The sequence below is a fragment of the Takifugu flavidus genome, chromosome 10 (assembly GCF_003711565.1).
Source record: "Takifugu flavidus isolate HTHZ2018 chromosome 10, ASM371156v2, whole genome shotgun sequence".
NCBI lineage: Eukaryota > Metazoa > Chordata > Actinopteri > Tetraodontiformes > Tetraodontidae > Takifugu > Takifugu flavidus.
Window position 1 is genome coordinate 9,943,160 of NC_079529.1, and position 14,379 is coordinate 9,957,538.

At 49.1% G+C, this 14,379-nt stretch overlaps 2 protein-coding genes across 6 annotated transcripts in view; one reads left to right on the forward strand and one right to left on the reverse strand.

Moving 5' to 3' along the window:
* LOC130532069 (low-density lipoprotein receptor class A domain-containing protein 4-like) overlaps positions 1-2,389 on the forward strand; it is a 100,720-nt gene extending 98,331 nt beyond the window's left edge. For all 4 annotated transcript variants that reach the window (XM_057044319.1, XM_057044320.1, XM_057044321.1 and 1 more), the window contains one exon: positions 1,145-2,389. In XM_057044319.1, the coding sequence (XP_056900299.1) occupies positions 1,145-1,705 (561 nt within the window). In that variant the 3' untranslated portion in view covers positions 1,706-2,389. The remainder of the gene's footprint in view (positions 1-1,144) is intronic.
* Positions 2,390-11,515: 9,126 nt separating this feature from the next.
* Positions 11,516-14,379, reverse strand: LOC130533081 (uncharacterized protein C18orf19 homolog A-like). Of its 2 annotated transcripts, XM_057046221.1 has the most exons (5): positions 14,228-14,379; positions 13,602-13,637; positions 12,771-13,229; positions 12,233-12,344; positions 11,516-12,146 (listed from the first exon to the last, which is right to left on the reverse strand). In XM_057046221.1, the coding sequence occupies exons 3-5, from the start codon at positions 13,190-13,192 to the stop codon at positions 11,832-11,834; spliced, it is 849 nt and encodes a 282-aa protein (XP_056902201.1). In that variant the 5' UTR covers positions 13,193-13,229; positions 13,602-13,637; positions 14,228-14,379; the 3' UTR covers positions 11,516-11,831. The 2 variants fall into 2 exon arrangements, with proteins under 2 accessions (XP_056902201.1, XP_056902202.1); XM_057046222.1 differs by lacking the exon at positions 13,602-13,637 and having other exon boundaries at positions 14,228-14,377.

Genomic DNA, 14,379 nt, shown 5'->3' on the forward strand with positions numbered 1-14,379 from the left:
GTACACCTTTCCCTCCTCCCTCCCTCCTCCCTCCCTCCTCCCTCCCTCCCTCCCTCCATCTGTCTGGCTCTACTTTCTCCCTTTTTTCCTATCCTTTTTCTGCCTTTATCACTCCAGCTCTCTTTCCTCTCTTTGTCCTAATGCCTTTTTCTTCCTCTTTTCTTTATCTCCCCGTTAATCCTTTCAGTTGCTCTCTCTGCTCCTCTCTCTCTCTCTCCCTCTCCCTCTCTCCCCCTCTCTCCTCTCTCTCCCTCTCCCCCCTCTCTCTCCCCCCTCTCTCTCTCCCCCTCTCCTCTCTCCTCTCTCTCTCCCTCTCTCCCCCCTCTCTCTCTCTCTCCTCTCCCCCCTCTCTCTCTCTCTCTCTCTCCCTCTCCCCCCTCTCTCTCTCTCCTCCCTCCCTCTCCCCCCTCTCTCCTCTCCCTCTCCCCCCCTCTCCCTCTCCTCCCCCTCTCTCTCTCTCCCCCTCTCTCTCTCCTCCTCTCTCCCCTCTCTCTCCCCCCCTCTCCTCTCTCTCCCTCTCCCCCCTCTCTCTCTCTCTCCCTCCCTCTCCCCCCTCTCTCTCTCCCTCTCTCCTCTCTCTCTCCCTCTCTCTCTCTCTCTCTCCCTCTCTCTCCCCCCTCTCTCTCTCCCTCCCTCCCCCCCTCTCTCTCCCTCTCTCTCCCTCCCTCCCTCCCCCCCTCTCTCCCCCCTCTCTCCTCCCTCCCTCCTCTCTCCTCCTCTCTCTCTCTCTCCTCCCTCTCCCCCCCTTTCCCCCTCTCCCTCCCTCTCCCTCCCTCTCTCTCTCCTCCTCTCTCTCTCTCCCTCTCTCCCCCCTCTCTCTCTCTCTCCTCTCTCCCCCCTCTCTCTGATCCTTTTTTCTTCTGCCGTTTCTCTTTTTTCCCCTCCCCCCGTCTGTTCCCTCCATCCAGCCGGTCTTGTCGGTGGGGGTTGACAGTCAGAACCGGAGGCTCTAATTGAAATGGTTCCCTCTGATAGCGACTCTGAATCCGTAGAGTTGGACGGGAACGTGAGGCGCTGAGGTGACGCGTCCGCATGAGGCGTCTCAAAGAATCGGCGAAATGACGGCGTCCTCCAGGAGGGGGCCTTTACCTCCGGCCCGTTTGCCAGAGCGGCTGTTTCCACGTGTGTTTCTGTGTCTCCTCAGGTTCTGTACGCTCCGCAGGCCCGGGACCGCTTCACCGCTCCCTCCTTCATGCAGCGCGACCGCTTCAGCCGCTTCCAGCCCACCTACCCGTACCTGCAGCACCAGATCGACCTGCCGCCCACCATCTCGCTGTCGGACGGCGAGGAGCCGCCGCCCTACCAGGGGCCCTGCACGCTGCAGCTCCGCGACCCCGAGCAGCAGATGGAGCTCAACCGCGAGTCGGTGAGGGCGCCGCCCAACCGGACCATCTACGACAGTGACTTGATTGACATGGGCGGTGGCGGGAGCCTGTGCGGGGGAGGGGGCGGCCCCAGACCGCCCAGCAGTAACTCGGGCATCAGCGCGGCCAACTCCAGCAGCCACGGCCGCATGGAGGGCCCGCCGCCGGCCTACAGCGAGGTGATGGGCCACTACCCCGGCTCGGCGTTCTTTCTACACCAGCACAGCAATAACCAGAGGGGGGGGGGGCCGGGGAGCAGGACGATCCAGCAGCAGAGCCAATCAGAAAGCACAATAGTACCTGCCAAGGCCAAGGACAGCCAACCAGAAGACCTGGTGTGAAGGAAAGAGTGGGGGGGGGGAGTGGGGCCGCCCCCCCCAGACTGAAAACTCTCTTTCACCACCTGTGCAGTGGTCTGTCAATCACGTTCGCTCGTCCTCTCTCTCTCTCTCTCCACACTCCCATTGCACAAATAAAGACCTGAGCTTAACAGCACGGACGGTGGCGGAGCTAGCCGTGTTAGCGCCTGCTAGCCGTGTTAGCGCCTGCTAGCCGTGTTAGCGCCTGCTAGCACAGATCGGAATGGTTTCTGTCCCCGCGGGAGACGACCGTCTCCTGGAACTGAGGATATCCTCCTTCTAGTTTTTCCTTATTTCCATTTTTTTTTTCTACTTTGTTTTTGGGACCGGGATCTGTGCACAAAGCAAAGAACTGAGAACGGGCGACCGGTGAGAACGCGACAGGATTCACACAAACAAGATGTTAGTGCCAAGGTTCACGAGGAAGCAACGCGGCGAGGAGGGCGGCTGTGGGCGGGGCTAATGTAACATTCAAAACACAAAGAAACTTATCAAAAGTTGCACTATCTTTTTTTGTTGTTGTTGTAAACGAGCGGAGGGAAATGATGCTATGTGACGCTGTTTGTTTTTCTTTCCTTTTGTCCGTTCGATGGAACCGACCGACTGAACTTTGGCTCCGGGGATGTTTTAACAGTTGGGAGCAAAAAAAGCAAACAAGTATTATGAGCTTGTGTCCTTCCCGTTTGTTTGTTTGTTTGTTTTGGGACTCTCGTTTCCAGTCTACGACATTTCTGTCTGCTCACAACACAAGCACAGTGAGACTTCGCACCCTCTCTCACGTCCCTCACGTCAGCCTGGCGGCGAGCCGCTGCGCCGGCTCCGCCCTTCGGATTCATGGATCCCGAACTGGGAAATCAGCCGCGCCCCTGCTAGCGACATATCTGCCGTCCACGCAGCAGCTCGCGCAGGCAGATTCTTCTCCATTTACATCGGCCTTGACCTCTGACCCTTCTCCCCCCTGAAGTTCTGAAGTGATTTCTAGCGCCGTCGTGCAGAACCCTGCAGAGCGGAGCCGCCTTTTCGGTTTGGGTCGACCTCTGTGGGGGTGCGGCTGCTCGGCCTGAAACCACCAGATATTTGGTTGATAATCGCGCTCAATGTGTCGAGGTTACGTTTCCCCGCCCCCTTTTTTAACGGCTCCCGGGAGACGACGGTGTCAGAGTCACGATACTCGCAGCATTTCGGCCGCTCGGCGTTTCCCATCCGGCGCCGTTTTCGACGACGCTCCTCCTTCCCCGGGGTTTCTCCTGTCCTCTTCCGACAGCCGCCGCCCACAAACGCCATCGCCACGACGATGAGAGGCAACGAAAAAAGGCTCCGCTCTCCGTCTTCGCATATCAAAAGGAGAAAGAGGAGGCAGACCGGAGGGTCGTGTCTGCATCAGGTTCAAGCATCTGGTCCAAAGGGCTACGGGAGCGCCCCTTTTCTAAAAGAAACCTGCTTTTTTTAATCGAGCCTTTTTCTGCTCATCGTTGCCTTCTCTGCTCTCGCGCTTGCCCCCCCCCCCCTTCACCTCTTCTTCATCCCTCCATCCCTGTGCAGAGTCCACCAAGCCCTTTAAAGTGGAGACGCGTGCCCCCCCCCCCCCCCCCCCGTTTTGAGTAAAGGTTTGGACAACACACAAAAGCACTTAAAGCTCGTGCAGGGGCCTCGTGTGTTGCACCTGCGCACGTCTGCGTGTTGCACCTGCGCACGTCTGCGTCCGCCCGGCTGATTTATTCGCCGGCTGCTTTGTCTGACTGCGGAGAATCAAGGACGCGCTGCTTCTTTGGGCGCCGGCGACATCAACGCGTCGTCCGGGTGCCTTTCTTTCCCCGTTCTGAAGGCGCAGCCTCCTCGTCCCAGGTTCTGCCTCTGCGGTGGTTCTCTGCAGGTTTGGAGAACGCAGCAGAATCGGGTCGGGGGGGGGGGTTCTGGGCTCCCCGTCTCCCCGTCTCCCCCTCCAACACTTCCCTTTTCATCCTGCTCCCTCATGAAGACACAGTCACTAAACGGTCAGATTGTTTCTGGATTTGGGAATAAATGATTTGGCTAGTTTGGAGATGACTCTGCCTGATCTGAACCGGGACGTCGCCCACCTGTCCCACCTGTCCCACCTGTCCCACCTGTCCCACCTGTCCCACCTGTCCCATCTGTCCCACCTGTCCCACGTGTCCATGTCCCAAACCCGTCGCCTCGACGCCCATCGGTCCAGACGCAGAGACGAGTTGGTATCAGACGTCCCGCCTCCGGACGCTCGGGGGGGGAACGTTCGCTAGCATCTGTGTCTGTGTGGTTACATCACTGCTGCTATTGCTGTTGCTGCTACTATCGTTGCTACTGCTGCTTCTCATGCCCCCCCCCCACCCCCACCCCCACCCCGCGCCCCCCCCAGGAGAAACCTGCCCGTCTGCAGTCAAACGCACAACTGTTGAGAGAACCGGCAACACAACCGGAGGAGCGTGGGAACCGTGGTTCTGACACTTCTGCCTTTGACTGTCTGGACCTGCCCCCACCCCCCCCCCCCCCACCTAACCCCCCCTTCTTCTTTTGAGCCTCTCGCCTTGTTCTGTCTGCGCAGTCATAGCTTGTAAACTGAAGGTTTTGAGATGAATTTTAGGTTTTCTATGAGGAAGTCTGCATGTTACTATGAGTATAAACGGTGCCTAATGTTCATGTTTGAGCAGACCACACGCCGCCACAAACTGCTGCTCGCCATCATCGCCCGCCCACACCTGCCGACGGGGGCGGAGCCGGGGCCACTTCCGGCTTTGATCTCAAAATTCTGCCTTTCTTTTTTTTCGTCCTTTGATTCAAAAGACGTTTCAAGAGAATTTCACCCCCGAAATTGGGAGGTTTCCAACCTGCGACATCAGCGAGACCCCCCCCCCCCCCCCCCCACCAAACAACCCACCATCTCACTTCCACTCGGTCGGACGTCGGCGTTCCGCTGAAGCGGTTCGGAGCAGTAATTTGTGAGCGTGTGGAGCAGACATAGGAACCCACTTGCACTCGAAAAAAAAAAAAAGCTCCCACCTTCGTTGTGCCTCACTTCCAACGGTGCTTTTTCAGTAGTCTCTTTCTTTGTGTTTGTTTGTACGGTGCTGTATATAACTTGAATATATTATGCACATATCCTACCCAATGGGTAGAACCCACAAAAGATGTTGTGAATAATGTAAGATAATGTATAGACAATATAAGAATTTTAAGAAGCAGCATCAAATTTGTAAATGCCTACAGTAAAAACATGCTTTTTTCTTTTTTTTTTTTTAATAAGATAACTTGGTTTGCAAAGTATGCTTAGAATATGGTTGCGTCACAAATACAAATAACTACTTATGATATTTTGCTACAAATGATAGTCCGTTATGATAAGGATGAGATTAACCTCTGGATTAACCAAGTTGCTGATGCGGAGGGTTGAACACAAGCTTTCGCGGTATTTGAGTGGATCTGATCTGAGCTAACAAACATATCACGCTGTAACATCAGCCCCACCCCCCACCCCCGCACCCCCCCACCCCCCCGCGGAGCTCGAGCCCAACTCGGCTGCCAAAGTTCGGATCTGTTGAGCAACGCTGAGGAAGTCGCACCAGCCTGAATGGAGTGGGGATCCACGTTTGTTTGTTTGTTTTCCACATGGCGATGTTCTCCGGGGCACCGTGTCTCCAGCAGGACCATGTTCACCTGCAGCCTGCTGGAGACACCTGGACACTGTACAGAGAGCATGTTCATTCTATCTGTCCACAATGTACATAAGCAACGCGCCATTGGCTCCTCCCATAAGTTGCAGGTGTCTCCACCACTTCCTGTTTTCATACATCTTTTTTTTATACCTTTGTTTCCTGCACTAGCTTGAAGAACTAACTTTGGCTCGGACTGATTTCTTTTCTTTTTTAACCCCCCCCCAGCAGCGCGCTCCTTCACTCCACTTATCACGAGTCTTTATCGACGACGAGTAGCCGTTCCTGTCATTTTAACAACGATAACGTCAACAGTTTGGTATTCTCTGTCTTAACAGTTACCATAGGACTGCTTCCACCATGGATTTTGTAACATCGATTTGCTTTATTTACAGAACGAATCCTTCTCGTCCCCCCTCCCCCCTCTGTGCTGAAATCTTGATATATACGACTGTATTCCCCGACTGTACAGTATATATATCCAAACACAGAGGTTAAATTGTTGTGTATTTCTGCCTCTTTTTATTTAAGCAATTGTGATGTAATAGGTTTTAGGCCTAAGGTCTGTTATTGCAATACTTTTACAGAAAAGATGGAAAAAAAAAATCAAAAAATGTTGCTCTAAGTGCTGTTGTAGTCAAAGATTTTATGCTTGTACTTATGCTGTAGTCAAACTGCGGCATAATGAATAAAACTTTAAAAGTGATGACTCTGGTTTGTCATGTGATCACTGGATGCAGCGCTGCATTAGCAGCTGCATCAGCAGCTACATCGGCAGCTACATTAGTAGCTACATTAGCAGCTACATTAGCAGCTACATTAGCAGCTGCATTAGCAGCTACATCGGCAGCTGCATTAGCAGCTACATTAGCAGCTGCATTAGCAGCTGCATTAGCAGCTACATCAGCAGCTACATTAGCAGCTGCATTAGCAGCTGCATCAGCAGCTGCATCAGCAGCTACATAGCAGCTGCATCGGCAGCTACATTAGCAGCTACATTAGCAGCTGCATTAGCAGCTACATCGGCAGCTGCATCAGCAGCTACATTAGCAGCTACATTAGCAGCTACATCAGCAGCTACATTAGCAGCTGCATTAGCAGCTACATTAGCAGCTACATTAGCAGCTGCATTAGCAGCTGATGTGGTTTCCTGGTTGGTGATGCGCCAAAGTGCCAAAAGAGGAACGAAAAGTTCTCGAGCGTTGATCTGCTCTGAAAAGAACATTTATAATTGCAGGAAAAGGTGTTTAAAAGACACAGCTCGAGCACAACCGCGCACCGTAACGGCTTCAGATGGCGGCGCGCTGGACTAAAACCTGGTTTGGGGATGCCGACGTGTGAGTGCTGACGTTTCACAAGAGCACAGTAACAGATGGGGGCCTTCGCATATTGAGACACAGCGAACCAGGAGCCCCGTTCCTCCAAAGGTTCCTCTGCTAATGCTAACCCAGCCGACTGCACACGCCAGACCAAACACTCCTCTGCTCGGTACACCAGCACAGTCACTGGGGAGTGTCACATGACCCCGTGGGAGCTTCCAGGTCATAACAGCAGGACAGGTCAGATCCAGGCCAGGCTCTAAATCCTCCTCCTTGTGCAGAGGAATCTTTTAGGAAGGAATCTCTGGAGTCAGAAACCAGTGAGTCACTGGGCCCAGACGGTAATGAAATGCATAAACCATCAGCTTCTCTATATTTCAAGAGCAGACGGGTTTTATTTATAGACAGACCTCATCTTCCAACTTGTCATAACATTCATGAGCGCGAGCCAAAGCTAACGTTGAAAGCACTTAGCCTCACTTACAAGTGCGGAGGGAGGGTGGGGCCCCCGGAGACCCCGGCTCCTGTCCTCTCTGTGAACCTGCTGCTCCAAAATGCTTCGAGGAGCTCAGCCGCTCCGATACCGTTCACGTGTCCCCCTGACTCACTTTCTGCAGACTAGACACCAACACACACACACACACACACACACACACACGAGAGCTTGCAGACTGGTGAAGGCTATCCAGAGCAAATTATGCACACATGAGCGGCTCTGTGCAGACACCAGAAAGATTCCCAGTCCGGAGGCCTCCCAGGCTGTTAGCGTCCGACAGGAAGCCAGGAAGGAAGCGGCTATCCAGCACCAAACACACACTTCCATATTCTAATCAAGATTAATTATTGTCGGCTCCTGGCAGGGAGAATCACTGGTGCCGACACTGGAACCAACACAAATCTGAATATGAAGCAACCCCACCAGACTAAAGAAATATTCTACAGGAATCAGACCGTGTGATCCCTCGACTCAGTTCAGGCTCGTGAGCCAAAAAGGTGCAGAACACGAAGACATTGTTGCACTATCGTCCCTTATTGCGCCCGTCTGGGTGAAATACCTCCCCTGGCCTGAGGGGGGCGGTAGTCTGACGATCAGCAACTGCACATAAAATAGTTTTTTAACTTTACAAAAAAGAGGCAGCTTGTTCTCGCGCATTAAGCATGTTAACATTCATGCCCCCCTCAGATGGGGGCAGTTGGTCCCCCCCGCTCAGGTGCAGGGTCGGGCTCGGCCCCTCGTCATCAAACAAACCGAGGTGACCTTTGGGGGGAGAAAGCCCAGCCTTGAGAGAGTTGGGCCAGTCTGACCCCTCCTTCACCTCGCAGGTTGACACTTGAGTCGTGTTTGTCCGCAGACTCACCTGAGAAACGCAGCTCGCCTTTCACGGTCACGTGACGCAGCAATCGGCCTCCCGTCTCGCCACCCCGTGGGAGAACAGACAGGTGTTGGGACCACATAAACACCCTTCAGAGGTCATTGGACGGCGCCACGCTCCCCATCACGGCTGATTTACATAATGAAAAATGCAAGACAGAGCGGCCGGCCTGGTGTCTGAATCTGTTTAACGTCAACACACACACACACACACACCACACACACACACACACCACACACACACACACACACACACACACACACACACACACACACACACACGTTTCCTTCTTGAACACTGATTGATGGGACGCTGAAGTGTTACAGAAGGTAAACAAATGTCTGTTTAAAGTATCCCAACACCGCGTCCTCATCATCACATTTCAGGGCGAATAAATTGGTGCTTTTATCCAACCTCGTCCCTTGTGTAGTTTGGAATAACAGACGCATAAGTAAATCCCGAACAGTTTGCATTTTCTTCCGCACAAATTTTAGTGGGCAGATTCTATGCTTTTTTCACCAGTTGCTCTAAAACATGGTTTTAAGTTCCTGCTACAGTGTAAATATCACAAAGTGAAGTATTGTGACAGACTTATTTTTATACGAAACATGCATCATTTGTAGTATTTGAGTAGGAACGTTAACAGTTTTTCCAATAACACTAATCCACTTGTACGCTGCAGTGACCTATTTCAGCCACGTGGTGGCAGAATTTCCCGACAACTAAAAACAATAACTGGTCAACAGCAAATTTAGGATGGTTTAGGATAATTTAGATGTGGTGAATCCAAAAATCACATTGGTTATCTCAATCAATCCTACTTTCTGAACTAATCTACATATCTCTTTTTTGATGTTTTTGTTTACATGTACAGTGATCTAAGATGTCTGTGTAAATTCTCAGTCATCCAGGTCATTGTATCCAAGGTCTCTGAGAGAAAACTACCTTGGATGTACAGTGATCCCTCGTTTATCGCGGGAGTTGCGTTCCAAAAATAACACGCGAAAAGTGAAATCCGTGAAGTAGTCAGCTTTATTTTTTTTTATTATTTTACAATGCAATACTGAACTATAGAATGAAACCAAAAATCAAAACCTGTTTTAAAGCCCAAAATTTGTTTAAAACAATAATTTTAATATAGTAATACAAGGTTGGAAACATTGTCACTCGCGTATTTCCAGTCCCAGCTGTGCCTCTTCGTCCTGACTCCGCTCCGCTGGAGCGTCTGTTTCTACTGAAGGCGCAGGAGTCTTTCTCCCAGAGAAGAACATTGTTATGGGTAGTTGTTGGCGCTCTTTCTTTTTCTGAGCAAGAAGATTTTTATAAACGGATATGCCACCTTCGATTATATTTGAGAACTGCAATGAACGACTCGCAAAAAAAATCCGTGAAGCAGCGAAGCCGTGAAAGATGAAACGCGATATAGCGAGGGATCACTGTATGGGGATTTCCACATCATATGATGCGCAATAAACGAATTCTGAACATTTTGCATGTGCCAACTTATATTTTCTTTTTTTAGATTACAAGTGAATAAAATGACTTTGACTCGATGAACTTGCAAAAATAAGCCTGACGTATTCTGACGTATACACTATTGTTCCCAACAGGAACCTAGTCACAAGTTTCATGAATCATGCTCCCCATGTTTAAACGTGGTGACCAGGATAAAGCTTGGGCTCCACACATGGTATGCTAGTCATGCACCAAGTATCTCCGTCAGTGGACCAAAGGCAAGAAGAGTTGTCTGAAGGTTGGAATTCCCATTGTTTGGAGGGAGCCGACAAACCATGACTGCTACTTCTGCACTGTTGTTGTAACTGGGATCAACAGGAAGAAGCAAAGCAGCCTCAGGTAGCCTGATCTTGAAGATTCCTCCAGTGTTCCAGAAGATAAAGATGAAGAAGAAGATGATGAAGTAGTAGTTGTTGTTCTTAATGATGATGCTCTACATCCTTTTTCCCAAAGGGAGCTCAATGATCTAGTTAGTGATCTCAGCTTGCTAAAGTCCTCTGCATCCAGATGGAAGGAAAAGAACCTCCTCTCCGACAGTGCTCACATTACTTTTTAATCGCAACAGACATCAAGAATCCCTCCGTTTTTCCTTTGAAGAGAAGGACTTGGTAGATTGGATTTTTAAAAATCGAATTAGCAGAAAAACCCGATGTCATTTTTGGATTGGGTGGTGCAAAAGGGTCCTAATTCAGTTGAAAAAACAGACAACTTACATTTTTTTTCCTTTTGTAACCCAGTGTGATTTGTCTTGGTTCAGGAAAGCATCACCATCAGAGAGTGGTAGGTGTTTCGGGAGGAGAGGTTAAAAACGGCTCTTCAGGAAGCAGCTCTGATGGCTTACCTGCCACTTTATGATCTTCTTCACCCGTTAACCGAAGTCCTCCATGTCCAGACCTACGAATGAGATGATGAAGCCACGACAGCTGCAAATACAGGCTTTCATGTTGTAAACTGCATATGCAGTAAACACTGCCAGGCATTTATATATATATCAAATCAATTAATTTTCCCTGATAAGGAGCCGTTTCATTGTTTATGTGATTATCCCACAAAATTCTGAAATAAAAACAAACAAAAGAAAATCACACCCTCGTAAAGATTTTGTATTATTAGGACATTTCCTAAAGCTCTGAAGGAATATTAGTGTTTGTGTTCATGTTGCGCTTACTTCTTTACTTACGATGTGATTTCAGCATCACTCTTTATCCGCTATCTCACCGTAAAAGTCTTATTTTAGTGTTTGTAATCGTCACCGCAATAAGCGACTTTAAGACAGGAAAGTTGACTTTCTCACGGAACAGAAATAAAGAAACTGTCAATAAAGTTCAGGTGCGTCGGGGCGTGGCTTCGAAATGATTGACAGCCCATTCTTCTTCGAGTCTTGGACTGTGTAGCGGGGATATGAGGCTGACTCACCGTCGCCCCCGTGTGGTGGAGAGATGGTTTTATTTGCATTTACCTATATGCTATACAAAGATGTCATGTCATGAAAGAAGGGCCGAGATCAGGTCAGACGAGGTGGCTTTATGATTGCTACATATTTAAGGTTCATAAAAGCAGCGTAGAAACATTTATTATTGTTTTACTTTATTTAGTTGTGATTCCAATCAAACAGCTGCTGAAGAAAGACACACATTTCTCCACAAACCTGACATGTGACGGCCTGTCTTCACATATCGCCGACTCAATGAACAAATCAGCAAATGTAAACGTACACAAATAAAAGCTGTAATAACAGATTCGTTAAATCATCTGACTTGGACACATGATTGACCCTCAGCCGTATGAGAAGATTAAATCCCAACTCGTCCAGTTGCATAAAATTGTGTTAGAAAAACTTGATTTCACTCGGATTATATATAAAAAGCCACGAGGTGATAGCCAGCCTTCACAAGGGCTTCAACAGACAGTGCACACGGGTGTGATTCAAGTTTTATTCTCCTACCAGATACATTAATCAACACTGCTCAGTCTGAGATGGACGTGGTTTCTACAGACAGTAAATTCAGGCCCGTTGGCCTCATCAGGGGTCGATAACACAGCAAACTTGATGACAGGCTAAAATGACTGAGACGACCTGGAGCGTTGCTGGCCGTGTGTGAAGCTGCTGTCTGGTCCGTAGCCGACAGATTTTCAGACATCAGGGTCAGAACAGATCGACAACAGGTGAAAGAGGTGAAACTTTAAGACGGGGTTGAAATCATCTATGATCAGTCTTTGAAGTGCTCCGAGATCTTTAATCGTTTTTTTTCCTGAAGAACGCCTTCCCCTCAGAGACCCTGTCTTTGGTTTCCTGCAGTTTTTCTGACAGTTTGTCCTTCGTCTCCTCCATTTTCCCAGAGAGACGCTCTTTTGTCTCCTCCATTTTCTCAGAAAATCTCTCCTTTGTGACCTCCATCCTCTCCGTCAGTTTCTCCTTCGTCTCCTCCATTTTGTCCTGGATGTAGTCCTTCACCGGCGGCGGGGTGGATAAGTAGCCGTGCTTGCGTAGATACTGCACCGACAGTGAGGTGCCGCCCAACGTTACGGTGTATCTGGCAGGGGTCGCGATCTGAGGAGCAACAACGAAGCGCATCAAACCCCAAGGAGTTTTTCTATGCAGACTATTGCACTGTTCACCTTCTGGGAGGAAATTACCTTGTACATGGCATAAGCAGTCAGAGCGTAACCGCTTGAGGATTCCCTCAGTAGACCCACGATGGACTCGGGCAGACCGATCATCTCCAGGAATGGCACGACGTTCACACCTCTGGGGAGGAGCGAAAGGAGAAGGCAAATACCAAAAAAATTACATTCCAGAGTTATGTGGACACTTGTGCTCTTATCTAAAGAAATGTTCACAGTTAACAGATATTGAACTAAACAAATCGCCATTCTCTTACCTCCCTAACCATAAATCTCTTGTATGTCAGTGTGTCTTTAACAAGATCTTTATATAACATCCCAAATCAAAATTGTTTTTTTTTTAAAAATAACAACATGGTTTCTATCACAAGTTGACAGATACAATTTTTATTTAGATAAAAATCTGTTCTTTATAAAAATCAACAGGTGTCTATTTGGATATGCGAACACTTGCTGCCCCCGTGTGGTCAAAAGCGAATATGCCTGCAACGTATCACTGGGGTAAAAAAGGATCAATAACCGACTCAAAGGCAAAGCTCACCAAACTTACTTCATAGCAGCATAGTAGAAGGTTCCAAACCACACAGAAGATGTCAGGAGATGGAGAGGAATCATCACCTTTCCATACTGTTTGAAGGTTCTTTTAAACCTCTGGAACAGGCCGATGGACTTGTCCTGCAGGGGGTCCACATCTGGAGTGTCGTCGTTCTGTTCCTGTGCCTGAGGAGTGGATCTGGACCGGGCTTCCTCCTCTGGCGACTGTGGTTTCGGCAGGTGTGGAGCTTTGTGGAAGGCTGAGGACGACACCCATCGCTGACTGGAGGTGCGAGGCGGCGGAGGCCACAGGTGGAGGGCACAACAACAGGAAGCTGCTGCTGCTGCTGGCTCAAAGAAAGCAGCACCCACCAGATTTGGACGTACTGCTGCCACCCGCCGCAGCGTCTGATGAGTTAGGACGCGGTGCATCATCATCTTCTTCACCTGTGCTGCTGTGACGTTTAACCACAGACTAGGATTAGAGAAGAAGGCATTAAAAGTTATGTTTAACTTTAAATATGTTTTACACAGAAATCCAGTCCCGTCCTGTTTTTACAAGTTAACTATAGGCAAAAAAAGTCCAAGTTGGTTCCTATTCTTCTTTGGTAAACATTTGAAACATCTACAACCTTTTATCTGAATCAGAGTGAACTTTGTATGACCTCGTAACAAGCATTGTAGTAGAAATACTGTTGATCCTTCAAACGAGAACTGGCTGACTCGCACTTGGATGATTTGTGCAGTAAATTAAACCCTTCAAATCAAGTTCCGAAAGTACTGAACCTAACAAAGCTGCAGTAATGATTTAGAATTGTGATGTCCGTGTTGATGTATGCGTAAATACCTCCTTTTAATGACCGCGCAATCATAAATGCAGCACCTGGGGGGGAAGCACAAGAGCATCAGTATTGCCTAGATGTTTGAATCATTCTTCTTGTTATACTTGACATTAGAGAAATACTTAAGATTAGACAAGAGGGCAAAGCTCAGGGTCGAACACAATTACGCGCGATCATTTTTGGCAACTCTCCCAGCACATTTAGGTAAACGAGTGGAATAGTGACACCAAACGCGCTTATGTTCAATAATAAAGCAGCCAAGATAAGCGGTGGTGCTACAATAATGTGCCTGAAGTTTCACCAAGAGAACAGTCATGCTAACCCAGTGTTAGCTTTACGCACGCACTAGTTTAGGCTACCTGGCGCTTGCCAGTGCCGTCTGGAGCACAGTGATGCGCCTAAAACACATTATTATGCGCCGAGAAGACGCGTTTAGCCCAGTTAATCAGAGACTTGCTGTGCTTTACTGGTTTACGGGATTGTTAAGAGTAGGCATTGAACTGCTGCCAACTTTCATTTGGCGTTAGCTAACTATCTGCGCGCTAGTCGAACGGCTAGCCTTTTCGAAACAAGTTGGCAGTACGCTAGTTAAACTTATTAAAGGCACACTTTCGGAGAACGCTTCACTTACGTAGGATGTCATCTGTAAAGACTAAGACACACAACCTGTAATCCCGAGGGTCACACGACTGTACCCAGGTTATGTGTCATTCAAGGACCACATTTTTCGCTACCGCAATGCCGACTGCGTGGGACGCAAGACTGTCAACTCAGCCGAACAGA

Excerpts from the sequence above, each read along its gene's own strand:
- LOC130533081 (XM_057046221.1), bottom strand. The coding sequence starts at position 13,192 with ATGATGATGCACCGCGTCCTAACTCATCAGACGCTGCGGCGGGTGGCA. Across the intron at positions 12,345-12,770 it reads TTCTACTATGCTGCTATGAA|AGGTGTGAACGTCGTGCCAT; the intron begins GTAAGTTTGGTG and ends GCTCCTCCCCAG. Across the intron at positions 12,147-12,232 it reads CTGCTTATGCCATGTACAAG|ATCGCGACCCCTGCCAGATA; the intron begins GTAATTTCCTCC and ends GTTGCTCCTCAG.